The sequence below is a fragment of the Gymnogyps californianus genome, chromosome 2, assembly GCF_018139145.2.
Source record: "Gymnogyps californianus isolate 813 chromosome 2, ASM1813914v2, whole genome shotgun sequence".
Taxonomy (NCBI): domain Eukaryota; kingdom Metazoa; phylum Chordata; class Aves; order Accipitriformes; family Cathartidae; genus Gymnogyps; species Gymnogyps californianus.
Genome location: NC_059472.1, coordinates 121,046,072 through 121,063,537, shown reverse-complemented (window position 1 = coordinate 121,063,537; position 17,466 = coordinate 121,046,072). Strand labels below are relative to the sequence as shown.

The 17,466-nt window shown below is 37.7% G+C and overlaps 1 protein-coding gene across 1 annotated transcript in view; it reads right to left on the bottom strand.

Moving 5' to 3' along the window:
- Window positions 1-17,466, bottom strand: part of ZNRF2 (zinc and ring finger 2) — a 56,521-nt gene that overhangs the window by 21,381 nt on the left and 17,674 nt on the right. The window contains exon 2 of the mRNA XM_050892337.1: window positions 2,283-2,378. Coding sequence (XP_050748294.1) covers window positions 2,283-2,378 — 96 coding nt within the window. The remainder of the gene's footprint in view (window positions 1-2,282; window positions 2,379-17,466) is intronic.

The following is a 17,466-nucleotide window of genomic DNA, read 5'->3' as shown; positions in this document are numbered from 1 at the left end:
AACTGGAGTTACAAGGATCAATGCACACTTCTAGTAAGTGTTTATGAGAATGAGACCATACTTCTAAGTGTCTCTCTCAAACCAGTCTATGTAATTTAGTAGTTTTCTCCTTTCAAGCTTATATAAGCATTTCCTAGAATGAGTTTCTGAGGCTCTCTATACAGCAGACACACTCCTAAATTGAGAAATGACATGTTGCTGGTAATAACTCATACTGCATTGCCCACAACTGCTTTTGTTGTGTTGCAGATTATCCAGAGAGTGTCTTCAGGTGCCACTCACAGGTTTTACTTCTGCTCATTTATATTGAAGTTTGTTGACTTAATGGACTGTACAAAGGTAACAAGATGGCCCAAAGGAGCTCCAACCAGCAATGTGCCAGCTGAGAGAAACAGTGCGGGGGGGGGGAAGAGAGAGAGGTTGAATATGGCACCTTTGTGATACAAATGAACATCAGAAACAATACTGAAAGGTTACATTATGTAATCGCTGTTTCTTTGAAAAAAGTTAGTCAGCTGAGTGCGCTCGTATGTACATGTAGGGAGCAGCAAGGGCAAAGGATTTCAGTCAGTCAACTCCTAACTTGTGGACATCCCATCAGCTGGATGACCGCCAGAGCTTGCTCTCTGCCAGCTTGCCTCCTCCTGTTCTACCTTAACTGATCCCAAGTGCATTATTCCTCCCTGACGTTCAACATCCCGCAGTACAGAGGTTTCTAACCACTTATCTTGGAAAATGCTTAGTCCTAATTTACAAAAGGCAAAACAAAGAGAAACAAAGCCCCCTCTGTTAGATGAAGTCAACCTTCTCAAATATATGTGTAGCAACACCAGGAGGAAAAAAAAAAATTTACTTTTCCTGAGTGCTGTGCTTTGAAATGGATTTCACAACTGTAAGTATATGATTTCAAATTATTTTTGCAATTAAGGCCAAGCATTATTGCTGTCCAAAGAATAAGGTGGGCCCAACCACTCTTCAAGACTTGTTCCAATTAAAAAAAAAAAAAAAAAAAAAAAAAAAAAAAAAAGAAAAATCCAGTGTAGGTCACCATAACAGCAAGGGTGCCAGGTCGGTCAAAGAGCCCATAATACTGCAGGTTATTTGTACAATAACTAGCTTATGTTGGAAGGGACCTCTAGAGGTCTTCTGGTCCAGCCCCAAACTCAAAGCAGGACCAAGTTAAACTAAGTTGCTCAGGGCCTTGTTCAGTCAATTTCTGATCATCTCCAAGGACGGAGGTTGCACAAGCTCTTCAGGTGCCTGCTACTGTGTTTGACCACCCTCATTATGCGGCATTTCTACCTTACATTGAATCAGATTTTTCCCTGATGCAACTTGTGACCACTGACACTCAGCTTTTTGCTCTGCACCTCCAAAAAGAATCCAACTTCCTCTCCTCTACAATTTCTTTCTAGTCGCATTCTGTTCTCACATATTCCACATCTGATGACTGGTGAGCAATAAGTTCATTCAGGAGGCACTGTAAGATGTCCTGATGGTAGGGCAGTTCTGCCAAAGTAGGCACTAAGATTTCAGTAAGATTTTCTAATTCCTTGTTCTCTGAAACCTTTTTGTGTGCTTGCCATAGAACTGAATGTCAGTCTAAGCCATGGCAATAGAAAGGTTTGATCCCAACAGTGGCAAAAGTCCTGTTTGCCTTGCATCAAAGGTTGCCTAGGAGAGCCTAGTGGTATGGGGAAAAAATAGAGGTACAACAGGCGATTCATTTAACATTGGCAAAAGTCTCACTAAACCCACAAAAAATGAAAGTGAGTCATACATATCTACCAGTCCTTATGAAATATCACATATGCAATCACCTGAAGAAGGAGAAAGTTCTTTAGCTCCTTCAAGAAAGGGTAATTTTCTTGAATAAGGTCCAAATGCACAGTGCGTCAAGTAAGAGTCCTTAATAATGTCCCCAGAAGGAGACTTGATAGACCTACCTCACTACTTGATGTCAACAGATGAGAGGACACTTAAACTACACATATCTCAAGTGGGCACTAAACGACACTGACCAATATCTGATCTTGTGGCCAAAAAAATGGAATACACACACTCAATATTTGTAGAACAAGTCAAGAGTGTAAATTATATTGGCAGGCAGTATAAAAACTGACCAGGTTCTTAGGAATTATTTTGAAAAAATAAACAAGCAAAACCCACACACCATTTCTGAGCCCACTGAATTAGTTACCAGAGTATCTTATTAAACAAAGAATTATTATCACTCTAATGTTTAAAATGAATAAATAATTATCAGCTTACTTCTTTCTTACCATTGTAGGTTATCCTTGGTTTTGTCAAACACATCACAAGATGTAAATCCATTTCATCAGAAGATACAAATTTTGAACATACAGGGCACTTGAATCCTATGGAAAATAAAAATATGTAAGCACGAGTACATTCGACCATGTTGCAAGTAAGTATATTCAAGCCAAAAAACTATTCTGCACACATTAAAAGAAAGAAAGAAAAAAAAAAAATCTGGCAGCTTTTCAGTTTTGACCTGACATTTCTTACATGAATAAAATTCCCTTGATTTCAAAAGGTCTCAAAATGGACCATTGTTTCTGCAAATTGATCTGTTGCCAATTGTAAGCATGTCACCACCTCTGGAACGCAAAGTTTCCCAACAACTCTAAGAAGAGTTTAAGACGAGTGCAAGAGGATAATGTGACTCTACTAAAACAGAAATTAGAAATTTATAGAGAACATAGCCATTAAAATCTGAACTTGGGCAGGAGCCCTGAATTAACATCTGCACTTTTACCAGGAATAGCACTGAAACTTTAACAAAGGATCTCGGTTTTACATCTCATCACGCAAGCTGCAGCATCTTTTACCAGTCTGGGGCACAGGGAAAACATTAACTCAGCAGTGTCGTCTCACCTACTGAATCACTAATATTTCCTGTAGCGCTGAATTTGTTTGACTTCTCTCATTCTAGCCAAGCATGACCTTGTTTAGCTTGTGAGGTCACAGCCTGAGGCAATATGGGGTAAAGCATAATTAAGACAGTCTGGATTGTGATGCAACTGCATAATAGTCCATGACAAAACTGCTTAATACTTTAATTTGTGTCATTATCCAAGACAGCAGTCTTCCAGTTAAAGGACAAGATTGGTTCAACAAGTTTTATGGTCCACAGAAAAGTCTGAAAAAAGTCTGACTGATTTTGATCTGCTGAATAATTAACGCACAAGTGAGAGACAAAAAGCCACCAACAGGGATCTTGACGCATAACAGCTGTTAAGGAGTATACCTAGAGGACAACATACGGCAAAAATATCTAAATCCATGCTCAGTGCAAAGGAGCAACTTTTTCTTTGATGCTGTTGAAAAGTAACGATGCAGGCATGTATAAAAGGCCGCTGCACCTTCCACCAACGTCCACATCTGGGCCTGCTCCCACATGTTTTAGTTTGTTGCCCCTTACTTTTGTACTTCTAACCTTGGGAGTCCACAATGAACTGAGTCATTCAAGGATGACAAGTGACTTGATGCTGCACTTTCAAGTTACTGATGCTTGAGAATTTTGATCTTTACTGTTAATTATTATACAGATGTAGATCAAGCAACTAACCTGAAGCATTAGCACTTGATAGAAGTAATGCACTTCACTTATCAAGACAATGATTTTTGTTTCTGTAGTGCAGCTAATAGGAAGCAAGTCAAAGTAGACAACTGGTAACACCCATGAGGAACTGAGCAGCAGCTGAACATGTACTAGAAACCACTTCCTGAGATAAAGTACAGTTCTGATTCTTCCCATTTTAGTCATAAGCAGTTCATATCTATTTCTTCTTCTGTCAATCTTACACTTCAGTTTAAATATTGCTCTTCTCTCCTTATTTTTAGTCCTCCTCCCCCAACCACATCTTTACAAACAACAGTTACAACCACAGGTTAATAAGCATACAACAGCCATACACATCTTTTGGAAAAAAACAAGTTGAAAGGATTAATTTACTTGTAGAAAGCTTTGTCAGTGACCCTTCAGCCACTGTGTAGCCTCCTTCCCCCAGGCTGCATCTCAACATGACTAAAATCGAAATTAGTATCTCAGTCCTCCAAACACCCAAAACCACCCATAACTGTTTTGTTACAGTTTTCTTCAAAAACTGACCCAAGATAAATTTTCTCTCAACCTTTATCAGCCTAATGCAGCTGATTACCCCTAAGTCTAGTCAAAACCTACTAAGACCCATGCACTATTCTCATTTATATGCTTCTATAAGGCATAATTGACAACATATTTTGATGTGAAAAGCACATAACTTCCTTATACACTGCAGACTGAGTCCTGCTGTGCCAGAAGGGAGTGTTTGCATTACAGCAAGTTAACATTTATGTTCATGGCTAGTTAAGCACTGGGACAGTCAATAACAGGTTCCCTCTGCTTTCTGGACAGAACCCTTCTAGCTTATTCCCTAGGGTCATCAGCATGTCTGACTGGGAGTGACAGGGGGCAGGGAAAACCATCAATAGGTCTTTAGAACCACTGCTAAAGTTAACAGTGTTATTAAGAAGGTACATATCCCAGGAATGCTTAGAGGGAATACTTAAATGCAAATAAAACAGTAGGGAGAGTTTGGGTAAATAATAATGATGATGATGATGATGATAATAATAATAATGCTTTTACTTAAAACCATGCTTAAAGATAGACAGCTGTGAAAAATCTTTCTGATTATCCACCTAGAGTATTCAGCTGAATGTGTTTATACTACCACGTACCTGACCCTAAATCTAGTAAACAGTCTGCATTCTAGCAATATAGTATTTTAACAATACAGTATCTTGTGGCTTGTCCAGTGTCAAGGGGGATCTGAAGGTAATAGTTAAACAACTACAAATATCCTCCTGACACAGCAAGTCTGGGATATCTGACTACTGTCGCTCTATGCAGCATGCAGAACAGCACACTGAAGAACCCAAGTTAGCTGCCAGTGGTAAAGGTATCTTTGTGGAAAAGATGTTTTTCCAGTGACCAGCATTAGCTGCATGCCAGAGACTAGCATAACAGCAGAAAAAGAGCCTTGAGCTCACAACACTTGCTGAAATATTTTTCAAATACAAGTGAAATCCGACTTTTCATTCCTTCACAATGTTCTGCTGCAATAACCAGCTCCTGGATTTAGCCATCTTCCCCAAGAGATGCACAGTGTATGTCCTGTGTGAAGGAAATTACCATTTCCAACTCCTTTAGTAACCCCAAAGAACAAATTATTTTGACTGTAGACACAATATTTACTTTATTTTTAACTGTATTTGAAAAATGTAAGTAAGTGAGCAATCAACACTGTCCACAAGCCAGTTAGAGGTCCTTAAAAAAAGCTGGTGTTTTCCCACCTTTCATCAAATCAGAAGGCAATAGTTTCATGACCCAGTTTACAATTAAGTACTCTGTAAGAACAAAGACTCTATTGTACCACTGCCCAGCAGGCTAACAACATTTATAGCCTATGTTTGTTTTTACCACCAGTCTCAAGGAACAATTCCGATAACTTGAAGAAAGTTTCACATGACTTTAACAATCAGCAACAGGTAAAATAACAGCAAAAATAACTTGCTCTCTACATGACTTGTTTTATTGAGTTTTGCAGATAAACAATGCATTCACAGACATTTGGACAACAAAGTGGAAGTAGTCATCAGATGAGGTGGCATCACGTGAAGTGTCCTCTAAAAACTATGAAACTCAATTAACTACTTTCTCACTCTCTTTTCAAGGAGAGCGCAAGAGATAATGTATATTTCTAGCTAAAAATCCAGCTCTTATGGAGGTATTGGTTTCACAGCGTCCCTTATCCTCATCCAAGATGAGGAACTATCACTTTTGTATTAGGGTTGTCACTGTCAGCCTATCACTGCAAAGCTGTCCTTCCTTCTTCCATAGTAGAGAGGACATTGCCTGCGATACAACTTAAGTCAGGGGAAGAACCACCTCTCACCCCATTCTCTTTCTGTACAGCAGGAAAGAACTGAGCACCAAAACTGAGCAAGCACATGCCTCTAGCTGACTTTTACAACTGCATGCTTATGAGGCAGGGAGACAAATTCTTACAAGCTCCCATCATCTAGTTTCACAACCCTGACTACAATACTGAAAGTAACACATTACTTAAAACCATAATCCTGGAAAAAAGTACACTTACAAGAAAAGAGAGACAGAACAGAAAGTTGCAGTACAGCTACTAGAAAATCCCAAGGTGGCACAGAAAGTCTGAAATTACTAAATCTGTGTAAGTAGCAGGACTTAAATATTACAAGGTGAATTCTCTCTCTCATTCTCTCTTGAATGTATTGCTTTCTTCAGACTCTGCCGTCTTTTGCAAATGAACCTCCAGTTAGCCAAGAAATCCCATCTTCTCTTACACCCATCTACCGAACTCACAACTTTCATCTCCAGCAGGCTTGGAAACTATCCATGGGGACAGGTTGATGGGTGGCCACTCACTCTATCCATACCAATTTCAACCTCTTATTGGTATCTCACTGTATTTGCCTTGCTTTGCAAACATCAGACTGTTTAACTTGCAGTTCAGTGCATAGCGAAGCAAACAAAAACCATCCAACAAATAACAAACTCCTGGACCTCTATAACTTTTGCAAAATCATGTTGGCACTCGTTCTGGAATATCTACTTTGTGGTGGGAAAAAAAAGAGCTAAGAGCTTCCAGACAATACAGTGCAGAGCATCACAGAATTGCACATAAAGGAAACACGTTAAAGCGGTATTAGACTTGCGCAGAAGAATGGATGATCCTTTTGGTCAATATTAAACAGTTGTAGCAAGAAATAACCACGAATAAAAACTGCACCAATGCAAAAGACTGCATCAGCCTGATCAGAGTAACCTTTCAGCAGAAAACATCTCAACTGGAACACTGCCAAAACCAAACTAAAAGTATGAGGCCAGCTGTTCTTTTAAAGTAAGTATGCAACATACTAGTATTTTAAGTTTTTGTATCCTTGTGTTTTCAAATAAGATGGATAAATCCATCTTGGTTTACATTTAAAGAAGTCATAAGAAAAGAGAAATCCTTGCATACACATACTTTTCTAAAATGTACTTGACCATAAGAAGCCTAACAAATGTTACTTACGTACTTGCACTTGTTCTTCAGCACTTAGAAAAATAAGTACAGACAATCTGGAAGCACAGCATCCAGTAAATACGATGGTATGAGGGTGGCATGCAAGATTACTGTCACACAAATAAAGCCTGTGTAATGATGCTAAAACAAAACAACACAAATAATCCCCTCCCCCCAATAAACAGAAAAGACCTCACATAATCAGAGAAACATGGTAGAAAGGACCTCAAGCAGTCACCAAGTCTATCCCATACTGGGGAACTGGGTTAAACATAGAGGATTTAATCTGCCCTTAAAAAAAAAAATCAACTAGTGAAAGATTTTACAGACATCCTATACAACCCACAATGCTGATCAGCTATTCCTAGGGAGTTAGAAAAATCTTCCCTTATCTCTAATCTGGCAGCCTTCACTTACAAAAAAGGTTGATTACTTCTTATGTGTTCAGTAGACATGGAAAACAGTCAGTAACTGTACTCAGTATAAAAAACATGTTCACACTGGAAAATGTGTGCCCTTCATCTTTTTCCCCTAGCCTGAAAAAAACCGAGTTACTCTAATCTCTCTCACAGGCCCTGATGCCTAAACCTTTTATTCCTATTGCTGTCCTCTGGACTCTCTCCAACCTTAACATATTGCATTGCCAAGAACTGGGCAGAGTTTTCAGGCTAAGACTTCACAGGTCCTAAGCAGAAATTAATAGTTACCTATCACATCATTCTGTTACATGAGGTGTTGAAATCTATATATAGGTCTATCTATACATAGAGATATCTCCTTTATGTGTGTGTATATAGGTATGTACAAGTACATTTTAAACAAACCAACAGATTATTGGCTCATTCCTCTCATGACCCATAACAATCCCTATATCTTCAGTGGAACTGTTACTAGCCAGGTCCCATTTTTTAGTGGCATGTTTTATTTCTCCTCACATTTACTAATTCTCATTTGTCTTTTTTAATCAATTACAAGCACTTTTCTAACAGGTTAAAAACAATTATGAACTCCAATTCTGCCCTTCATAGTGCTTTCAGATCTTACAAGTTTGACATTATATTTCCTGTTTTATTAAAGTGCCCACCCTCCAAAAAAGATGATGAAAACAGACCCAAAGTAGACCACTGTGATACTCGATTTGAATTGCTCTCCCAGGGCAGCCACAGGATTTTTTTCTCCAACTATTTCAGAATCCACCTACTTTTTCACCTAGACCATATTCTCTAAGTTTACTAATGAGAATATAAAGCAGAATAGCATAAACATTTTATTAAAGTCAAAGTATAATGCCTCTACTTCTTCCACTTCTTCTTTTTATATTCAACTGTGTAGAGGACTATGAAGTGAGATTGTAAGAACAGCAGAAAAATAGATGGAAATAATTCAGATTCCTGGTGAAGTAACAACAGTCCTCGTCAAGTCAAACTTCTGTTACTCTCTTCTTCTGTAAACTAATCTGTAAAATTTAAAGAAGGAAAAAAAAAGCTCCAGTAAAGACTACATGGTCTATCAGAGTTATGTGGCCACAGAAATCGTCTTCTCTTCTCCTCAGACAGCTGAAATGGAAAGACAGAATGAGTAATTCCTTAAGCTCAAAACCATGAAGCTTTGTACATGAAAGCATATTGCTTTAACACAGCTAACATCTTACCTGGCAACTTCACCCTTACCATCAAAGAGAATATGAAGATTATTTCACACTAAATTCAAGAACAGAGAACTGACATTTTAAAAATGTCTTTAAGTTAGAAGGTAAAAGAAAAAAGAGCATTACCAATTCCCAGGGAACCCTCTATAAGAGAATTTCTAGGTGCTATAGCTCCCGATACAAGTGGCTACCCAGAGAAAGTTTGCCATTTTATGTACAGAAGTTTTTTATCAAGGGAGAAGGTGTCTCGGTGAAAAGATACATCCAGTTCTCTAGTTTCCATCCTTCCTTATGCTGTCAATGGCCTAAAGCCGGGAGAACACAGCACCATCTGGAGAGACTTCTGGAAATGAAAAGAAATAAAGAATACTCCCCTCAATTTGGGAGAGAATAGGAAATCAAATAGAAATAAGGAACACAATACAAATGTTCCAAACTCTGGCTTTTCTAGAAAACTGAACCAGGATAAGCACAAATAATTTCTTCTTCTCAGCACTTACTGATTTTGTGCTCATAATCTAGAGGTATCTTCTTCCCCACTTTTGTGCCATAAAACTGAAGTAAACACACTTGTGAATTCCTTGAGGGAAACAAGGGATTTTCTCTTGTATTTTCCGATTTAAAGCTCCCACAGCACTCAGTGGGAAAGGGAGGATATATAAAATGGGGAATAAAAACAAACCTGAAACTTATTTTAGTTAAGGAGCCCATGGAATAATTAGAGAAGGTATGTTTGGATAATACTTCATCTCCTAAGCAAAAACTTATGAAAGACAGAATCTTACTACATAACTTCTTTAGCTCCCTTCATCTTGGTAATTGGGAAAGTGAGATCTTCAGTAGCAGTCACTGAAAAATAACGCAGTACAGAATGATGAAGAGAAATTGAACAAGACACATTTTCTTATTCATAAATAAAGCCTTTATCAACTGCACAACTTCAGGTGTCTAATACCAATGTAAAAGTAATGTGATGATGATTATAATTGACACCTGCACATTTTTAGAAACTGAAGAACAATAAATACAACCATTGAAAGAGAGGAAAAAAGCCCCATGCTAAAATATCTTGCAAACCAGAAGATGAAATTACAGGTGGGAAAGACCTGTGGAAAGATCGATTTCACTTCTGAATACAAAAATAAGAACAGCTGTTATTAGAGGAACAGCTTTTTAAAAGTGAAATTTTAGACTGATGCAAGCACCCAACAAAGGGAGGAGGAAAGATCTTAGCTCCACCTGTGTTTGTGGGTGGGTGTTACCTCCCCATCCCATCATCCATAGGGATCTGTAGTCAAGGCAGATGAGAGACTGCTCAAGTCTCCTTCATCCAAACCCCTAGAGTCTTTGCACTTTCAAACTGACAAGCACACAAACAAGAACAGTTTTTTAAAGTGACTTGTAAGCTATTAATTCACTCTTTAACTTACTACTTTATTAACTGCATTTCAGACATGCCACCCCTCCAGCACAGATCCATACCACAAGCTTCTCAATGGAACAGAAGCAGCTGAAGACAGACAAGTGTGAATATAAACTTACGTTGGGAGTTGCATTTGGTAGATTTAAAGGTAAGAGCAAGCCTCAGTTTTCATGTAAAAAAGGCTCCACCCACACCCTAAATCCAGATGATTTTAGCTTACTACGTTTCAGAAGTATATTTTCAACTAGCGACCAAAAACTCCACTTATCAACAAGACTTTTCCCAGAAGAATAAGATTAATTTCCACAGCATCTTTCCCAAAGGAGGGGGGCAGGGGAGAGAACCCATGGGAACGCACACTCTCTCTTTCATATAGGTGTGACGACTCCCTTCCAAAATCTGAATCAAGGGCAACAAAGGAAATAAACTTTTCCCCTCTCTCATGTCTATTCATTGTCAGATCTCTGGCAAGCAGAGATAAGCGCAAGGTCCCCTTCTAGCCACACTGGCAGAGTAACATCAGTAGTATGAGAAGAAAACTAGCCCTATCACCATTTCAGAGGCTGCTGTACACAAGTGGGGCTCTTGCCACTTTGGAGAAATCTTGTGGAGCTGTGTGGAGGGCAACAAAGTTGTCTGAATACGCAGTTAAGCCAGGTTGGACACATTTTGGAGCCAAATCAACTACCTTATTCAGAAAGCAAGTAGCCAGAAAGCATGGTCAGCAGTTTGGGGCACAAATGTATTTTATTTACACATGGCAGGCAAGATTAACCTGTCAAACAAGCTTAGTTCTTGCATTACCAGATGATGACAAATAACTCACCGCAAGTCAGCTTGGAGGTCTGAAAACTTTATGCAAATGAAATGCCTTAAAACTCTTATTTTAGAGATATTACATATTCCCATTGCTTTTTCTTCTTAACTCACCTATCACAGTTCAAGGAGGAAGAATTCTTCTCTCTCATTCCTAGTCTCTCCTGAACCTATAAATTTATTTTTTTCTTTCTTCCTTTATTTTCCTACTCCCTCAGTTTTCTCTCATTGCCTGGAGCAATATTTTCCTCAAACACCTGAAAAAGGTCTTTCCACTCATCATTTCACAACGAAAGCTGGGGAAGACAGACAGGGTAACGGTCTTCTACTGCCAGAAGTAGGCTCTTCTGGAGTAACTGAGTAATTTGGCAAGACAACTACAAATTTTTAAGTACAAGGAACCAGTTTGTCTACACTCCCCTCCCCTTCTTCACACTGTCAATAAAGTCACTACTTTCAAAAATATACTAGAGTTAAAGAAAAAGTTTTCATTAGAAATCACATCATTTAAAAGGAAGTATAGGAAGAGCTGCTCCAAGATCAGAAGAAAGAATGAAGTCCTACATTTTGAAAATGAACAGACATAAATATCTTGAAAACTTGTACTGTACAGTGCAACAAATCTGATTAAAATTACATGAAGCATGATAATAAGAGAGGAGAGGGTGGCTATACCATGCTGAGAGTGTATTTAATGATAGCTAAAAGGGAAGAGGTATGATGTGAAAACGGCTGAATAATGGTTGACAAGGATGACTAAACTGAACATGTGAAACAGAGCATCTTGTCGGACGCAGAGAAGTCTTCTGAGCAAACTGGCCAAAATGCATACGAGGTCTTACGAAAAAAAGAAATGGCAGAGACAAAGTAAACACTGCACTTGAAACGCAGCAGACAGGAACAAAGGAGCAAGCCCCAGGAGAAGGCAGCATCTTAGAAGACAGCACAGATAACAATGCTGCTTGAAAGCATGCAGAAGACAAAGTCTCTTGGAGAATCTGAAAACTATTACTCTACTACACAAACAAGGCGATAATGGAGACCTGAGAAAGCACAGCATTTACAGACAATTGGTCTGTTGTCTACAAAGTTTTTACCAAAGTAAGTGAGGGTAAAAAAAAAGAAGTTCTCACTAAGGCAAAACTTTGTAAAGTCTGATTTAGTTGAAATACTTACCAATAACCTACTTGTTCCTGCAGAAATAGAGGTAGCAGTGACAAAAAAAAAAAAGGGGAAAACCAATCAATGACAAAAAAGTCAGAGTACAAAATATTAAAGATTACAACTGGGAAGAATATATGTTAATAAAAAATTATGTGGAATGTTCTCAGGAGTTTAAATATTAATTCTAAATATAATAACGTTTCATTTTCAACAGCAACTTTAAATTATATATCAAAAGTAGTTATAATTACATTTATCATTCAGTATAACAGAAAAATTATACCTATTAACAGTACAGTTTCAAGAAAGTCAAGGACAAATGTTTCAAAGCATACTTGTTTTCTTGTGCTTTTCATCTCATTTTTTAATCACACATACAAGAATTTTTATTACCTAAGCACAACATTAGACTTTCCTGCATTATTATACTCTATATTTTCCCTCTTTAGCTCTCAAAATAGCAGTCCTCCACAGAGGGCACCAATTTCTTAATTCTGCAGGGAAACATCTAACCTATGGACTAATTTACTTTCATTCACTTGAAACTGGTGAGAGTAGAGCAAGTATGTTCATTTGTTTGTTTATTTATTTGGGTTCCCCCCCCCAGTGTAAAGGTATGACTTATGAATAAGGACTGAGCTTAGTAGAAAAATCCAGGCTGAAAAATATCATTCATCCTCAGCACAAAGGAATTTTGTTTAAGGAATAACTTTTTAAAAGTACTGACATCTCTGCTTATCATAAAGCAGCCTGTTGTTTTTAAATGGAAAATTCAACTAAGAGAAGTTCACTCTGCATTGACCCCTCTATTCTTCCAATTTGGAAAATATTTACATTAGTGTATGGACTATTGCAGAAACTAGGATGCAGGTTCATAAGAAGCCAGACTTTTAACAGAATAATTAAAGAGAATTTTACAAAATGGGGAGAAGACCCATTGCATTTACATTACAAAATGCATAATTTCAGAAAGGTGTACACTGGAATTAGATCATTAAATCCTTCAGTATTAACAGAATTTAAGTGTTTAACATGAGTTATGTAAAAATTTTGATAAAATCTGAGAGCAGTTTCTTAAGTTTGAATGATATGCGTTTATGTATTATAATGACTAGTTTTGCAAAAGTTCCTGTTTCTAAGACAGAACCTTTCAATAACATTTGGGGATGTATCATAGTGAAGAAAGCATGCAAAATGCCTAATAAGAAGAATGGTAACGAAGATGCGTAACTAGTTCAGGAAAAGATAGAACTGAACCCATAAAGAAATAACCCCTCAACCAAGTTTTCTTAACTATTGTCAGTAAAAGCTGAAGAAAATCAAGCTATTGACTTACATGCTTTAAACATCTCAATCATGACAGATTCATCTATATTTACAGTCTTTTACCTCTATTAAGAGAGAACATAGCACCCATACCATATTCTGCAAAATCTTACAGAACATCCAAATCACAAACCAACCAAACTTTCAAATGACGTGCCACATCATTCATACCACAGCAACTAAGTCAGCAATGTAATTCTTGCTTTTTCATAGTTAAGATGCCACTGTTTGAACAAACTGTTAAGAAATATTTTGTGTATCACTCACATTTTAAATGACCTTCATAGAGAATGCTACTGAGCATTTTCTGTGTTTTGCTGTTTACAACTGCTGTATTGGTCTATCAGTCAAATTGTTGAGAATTTGATTAGTTACCTATTTTAAACATCTATGCTTAGAACAGAAACATCTTGTTTACATTAACCAGATCACGCGAATAAGATGCACATATGCATGCATACACACACACATAGCATAGACTGTAAGTAAGTTTTAACAGGGATGTGCAGTTGGAACAAATTAGTTTAAAAGTTATTTTGACTCTTCAGCAGTTTGAAAAATGACATGGTAACTCAAATGCTTTTACTTATCCAGTTATGGCTTTTATGTAAATAAGTATATGCTTTCATTGCTTTACTCATCCATAATGCTACTGAAGGTAAGAGAACCTGCAACTATTTAAGAAGTATGTTTTGTTCTTCACTGTTCAAACAAAATAGTGATCTGTCATTTGATATATATAAGCATTATACATAAAAGAAGGAGACATTGTCTTGAGTTTGTTTCAATACTGAGATAGCATGAAAATGCAACATGCTAATAAGTTATATTTTAATAAGAAAGGGGTGATTTTTTTTTTTAGCATGAAACTGCAACATGCTAATAAATTATATTTTAATAAGAAAGGGGTGTTGGGTTTTGTTTGGGTTTTGTGGGGATTTTTTGTTTGTTTTTTAAACAGCTGACTAAAGAGCAATCATAGTTAGTATTCCCATTTCAGGAATGCCCTTATAAGATCAGTATCATAGCGTGCCAAGTGCTGCAAATATGTTTGTTCGCATATATGTATTAGTCCCTCTTCCGAAGAGCTTACACTCTAAAATAGACAAGAAAAACCAATGGTTACAATGGGAGCAATGTCTCCATTATATACTTTAGAAAGGCAGTAAGAAACTTGCCCTAGCTTACACAGGAAGTCAAACAATTCTCATAAGTCTCTATGTGTCACCTTATATAAAAATGCCTATTTGCCCACAATGACATTGAGACAAGGGTCACAGAAAAAGTAAATCATGACATAAATTTGCTCTGCCTTTCCACGTAGCACTGCCTTCTTAACCAGAGCCTTACCTACTGAGTTAGCAAGGCTCTACCACAGATCCCTAAAATGAGTGACTGAGCAGTTAAAATATAAATAATAAAATGCTCAAATGAAAAAAAGAATCTGGTTTTGAAAGAAGAAAAAAGCTCTTTAGAACAGTTCTTGAGGGCAGCATAAAGAATGCCAGAGTTTGAGCCTGCACTCCTCTCAGCTCATTTACGTGTTCATCCCTTCACCTTCCTTCTGTCTCCTGGCAGCACTACCCCCGCCTGTGCTCTTGCTGTCCCTCCCTGCGTATGCGTGTCAGTTGGTGGGGACCAGCCCAAGCAAACAGGACTCTGAGCTTTCCCAGTGGTACACTGGAGCAGCCTGCTGCACCTTCCTGTATTAGCTAGCCTGCCAGCAGCATATAAAACAATTCAGAGACTGACAGGATCAAAACAGCAGCTAGAGGGCAAAGACCAGTAAGGTGCGTTTTAGTAAACCCTTTCATGATATAAACAAAACAAACAAAAAAACCTCCACACCAAAAAACTGTGGACTTCTAGAACAAGAGACAAGCTAATGAAGGATGCACCCCAAATGTGTACTATATATATACTTCAGCAGCAAACAACTTATTTAAAGAAAAAAAAAATTCCATGATGCACGTTAAATAACCCAACACCTAGCCCTTCTCAAACAACTAGGATTTAATTCTCTTCCAATTCCCACTTTTTTGAAGTGTAAGGCACTCATTAAAAAATAAGTTATGAACCTTCCATCACTTTACACATCTAAAGTCCTGAGGTAGGACTACTCAGGACTACTACTACTACCCCAATGCCAAAATGATTAGAGACACAGATTTATGTCTATTTTCCCATTGTAGCCTTTCATTCTAGGTTGAAAAAAAATTCACAACTTCCCAAAATCTTCTGTGAAAGAAACAATAGTTCTCGACAGGCACTTTCAGTTAAACAAACCATTCTCCAAGAAAGATAGATTTTATACTGCTAAGTATTTGGGTACTGAATTGTCACATTGTTACTTTTCACAGACCAGGTTTTAAGAACTGCAAAGAATTTATAGGCAACATCATTTATAGCCATTTTTCTGTTTTGTATTAGATCTCCTCCTTTATCCCAGAGGAGCATTAGTCCCTCAAAAAGACTTCTGTTTCAGCAGACAGAAAATGTACTTTTAATGTCTTACAAAAGAAAAATCTCCATGATGCTCTTGAAGGATAACTCTCACACTTAAACCTTGTTACCAGTTTTCTAGAAGGCTTATTCTGAATTTTAGGAGAGGTCAAAGTAGCTGTTTCCCACATGAACACCAGCTTAAATCCACTCCTTTCGTTGTAGGAGAAGCCCTCAGAAGGCAAGTCCATTGCACATAGGTGAGTGCAATAACAGCAACTGTGAGAAATTTCACAGTATGGCCACCAACAAATTTGTGAGATTAAGCCAGGCATAAGTCATCAGCTCCGGTGAAATGACAGACTTGTTCCAGTTCTTCCATAGTAAACTCTATCCGTATTAAAGACTACTGAGAAGTAAGCCACAGGCATGTAAAGGATAGCCTCTGCCTCCAGGCTTTGTTGTTTTATCAAGTAACTTTTTTAAAAATTTGCCTTTAACTACCATTTTCAGGAACACCTAATACAAGCTCCCAAATGAAGCTTGACTTTCTTGTCAGTCATCACAAAAGCACACTCTTCCTCTCCAGCAGAGGTCTTGCCATACCTGTCCTTTACAGCAGTTGTATCAAATCAGAAATCAGTAAACTGGGAGATGTGCCAATAAGAGAAACCTACTTCTATTGGGTTTTCCTTGAGAAGAAGCAATATTCAATACAATTCCTGGCTTTGTGCAGTGAGAATGCCATTTAAACATCTAAATTTATGTCTTTGCTTTCCAGAACTGTGTAGACAGTGTACTATTCATTCTATTAATCCTGTAATCTACAACAGCAGTTTCTGGTTTGGAAGACGTCTCCACAGGGCAGTAGGCAGGCTACAGAAGACTAACAGCTGTCTAATCTTTCAGGGAGATCCTCCAGCTCTAGGTTGAAAAATGAGTGAGTGCTGAACTTGTTCTGTGAACAGAAGACTTTAGCCTGACATGCTGTCTGGCTGGTACTTTCCACAGAACGTGGTAGGACAGACTGAAATTCTGCTCTTGGTGTAAAACCAGTCCTTAGCTAAAACTGTACCAAAACTATCCAGAAGCTGGCATAAAAGGAAAAAAAACAGATGCAGTTGGAAGGGTTATGTCATACACATGGGAATATACGTATTTTACACATGAGAATGTTTTGGGGTAGAAGTCAACATAAGCATGAAAATTGCCCTTCTTCACTATTGTGTAAGTAGGACAATTTTTATTGACATCAGAGACATTCAAAACAACATTGAAAATTAAGCTCTTAGTTAAGGAAGGGAGTTCACAGCACTTAATATCTATACAATGACTTAAAGAAAAATTAAAAATTCAACTCATTCACCAAGTTTCTACCTGCAACAAAATTCAGACAAGTTGCACTAAATCTTGAGACAGACTAATCTTGTTACGCTGTCACCTAGTTACTCTAGAACCATACAGTGACAGCTTCAAGGGGAAAAAAGTTCATTTAGGCTCTTAAAAAACATAAATCAAATGTTTCAGATGCATTTGTG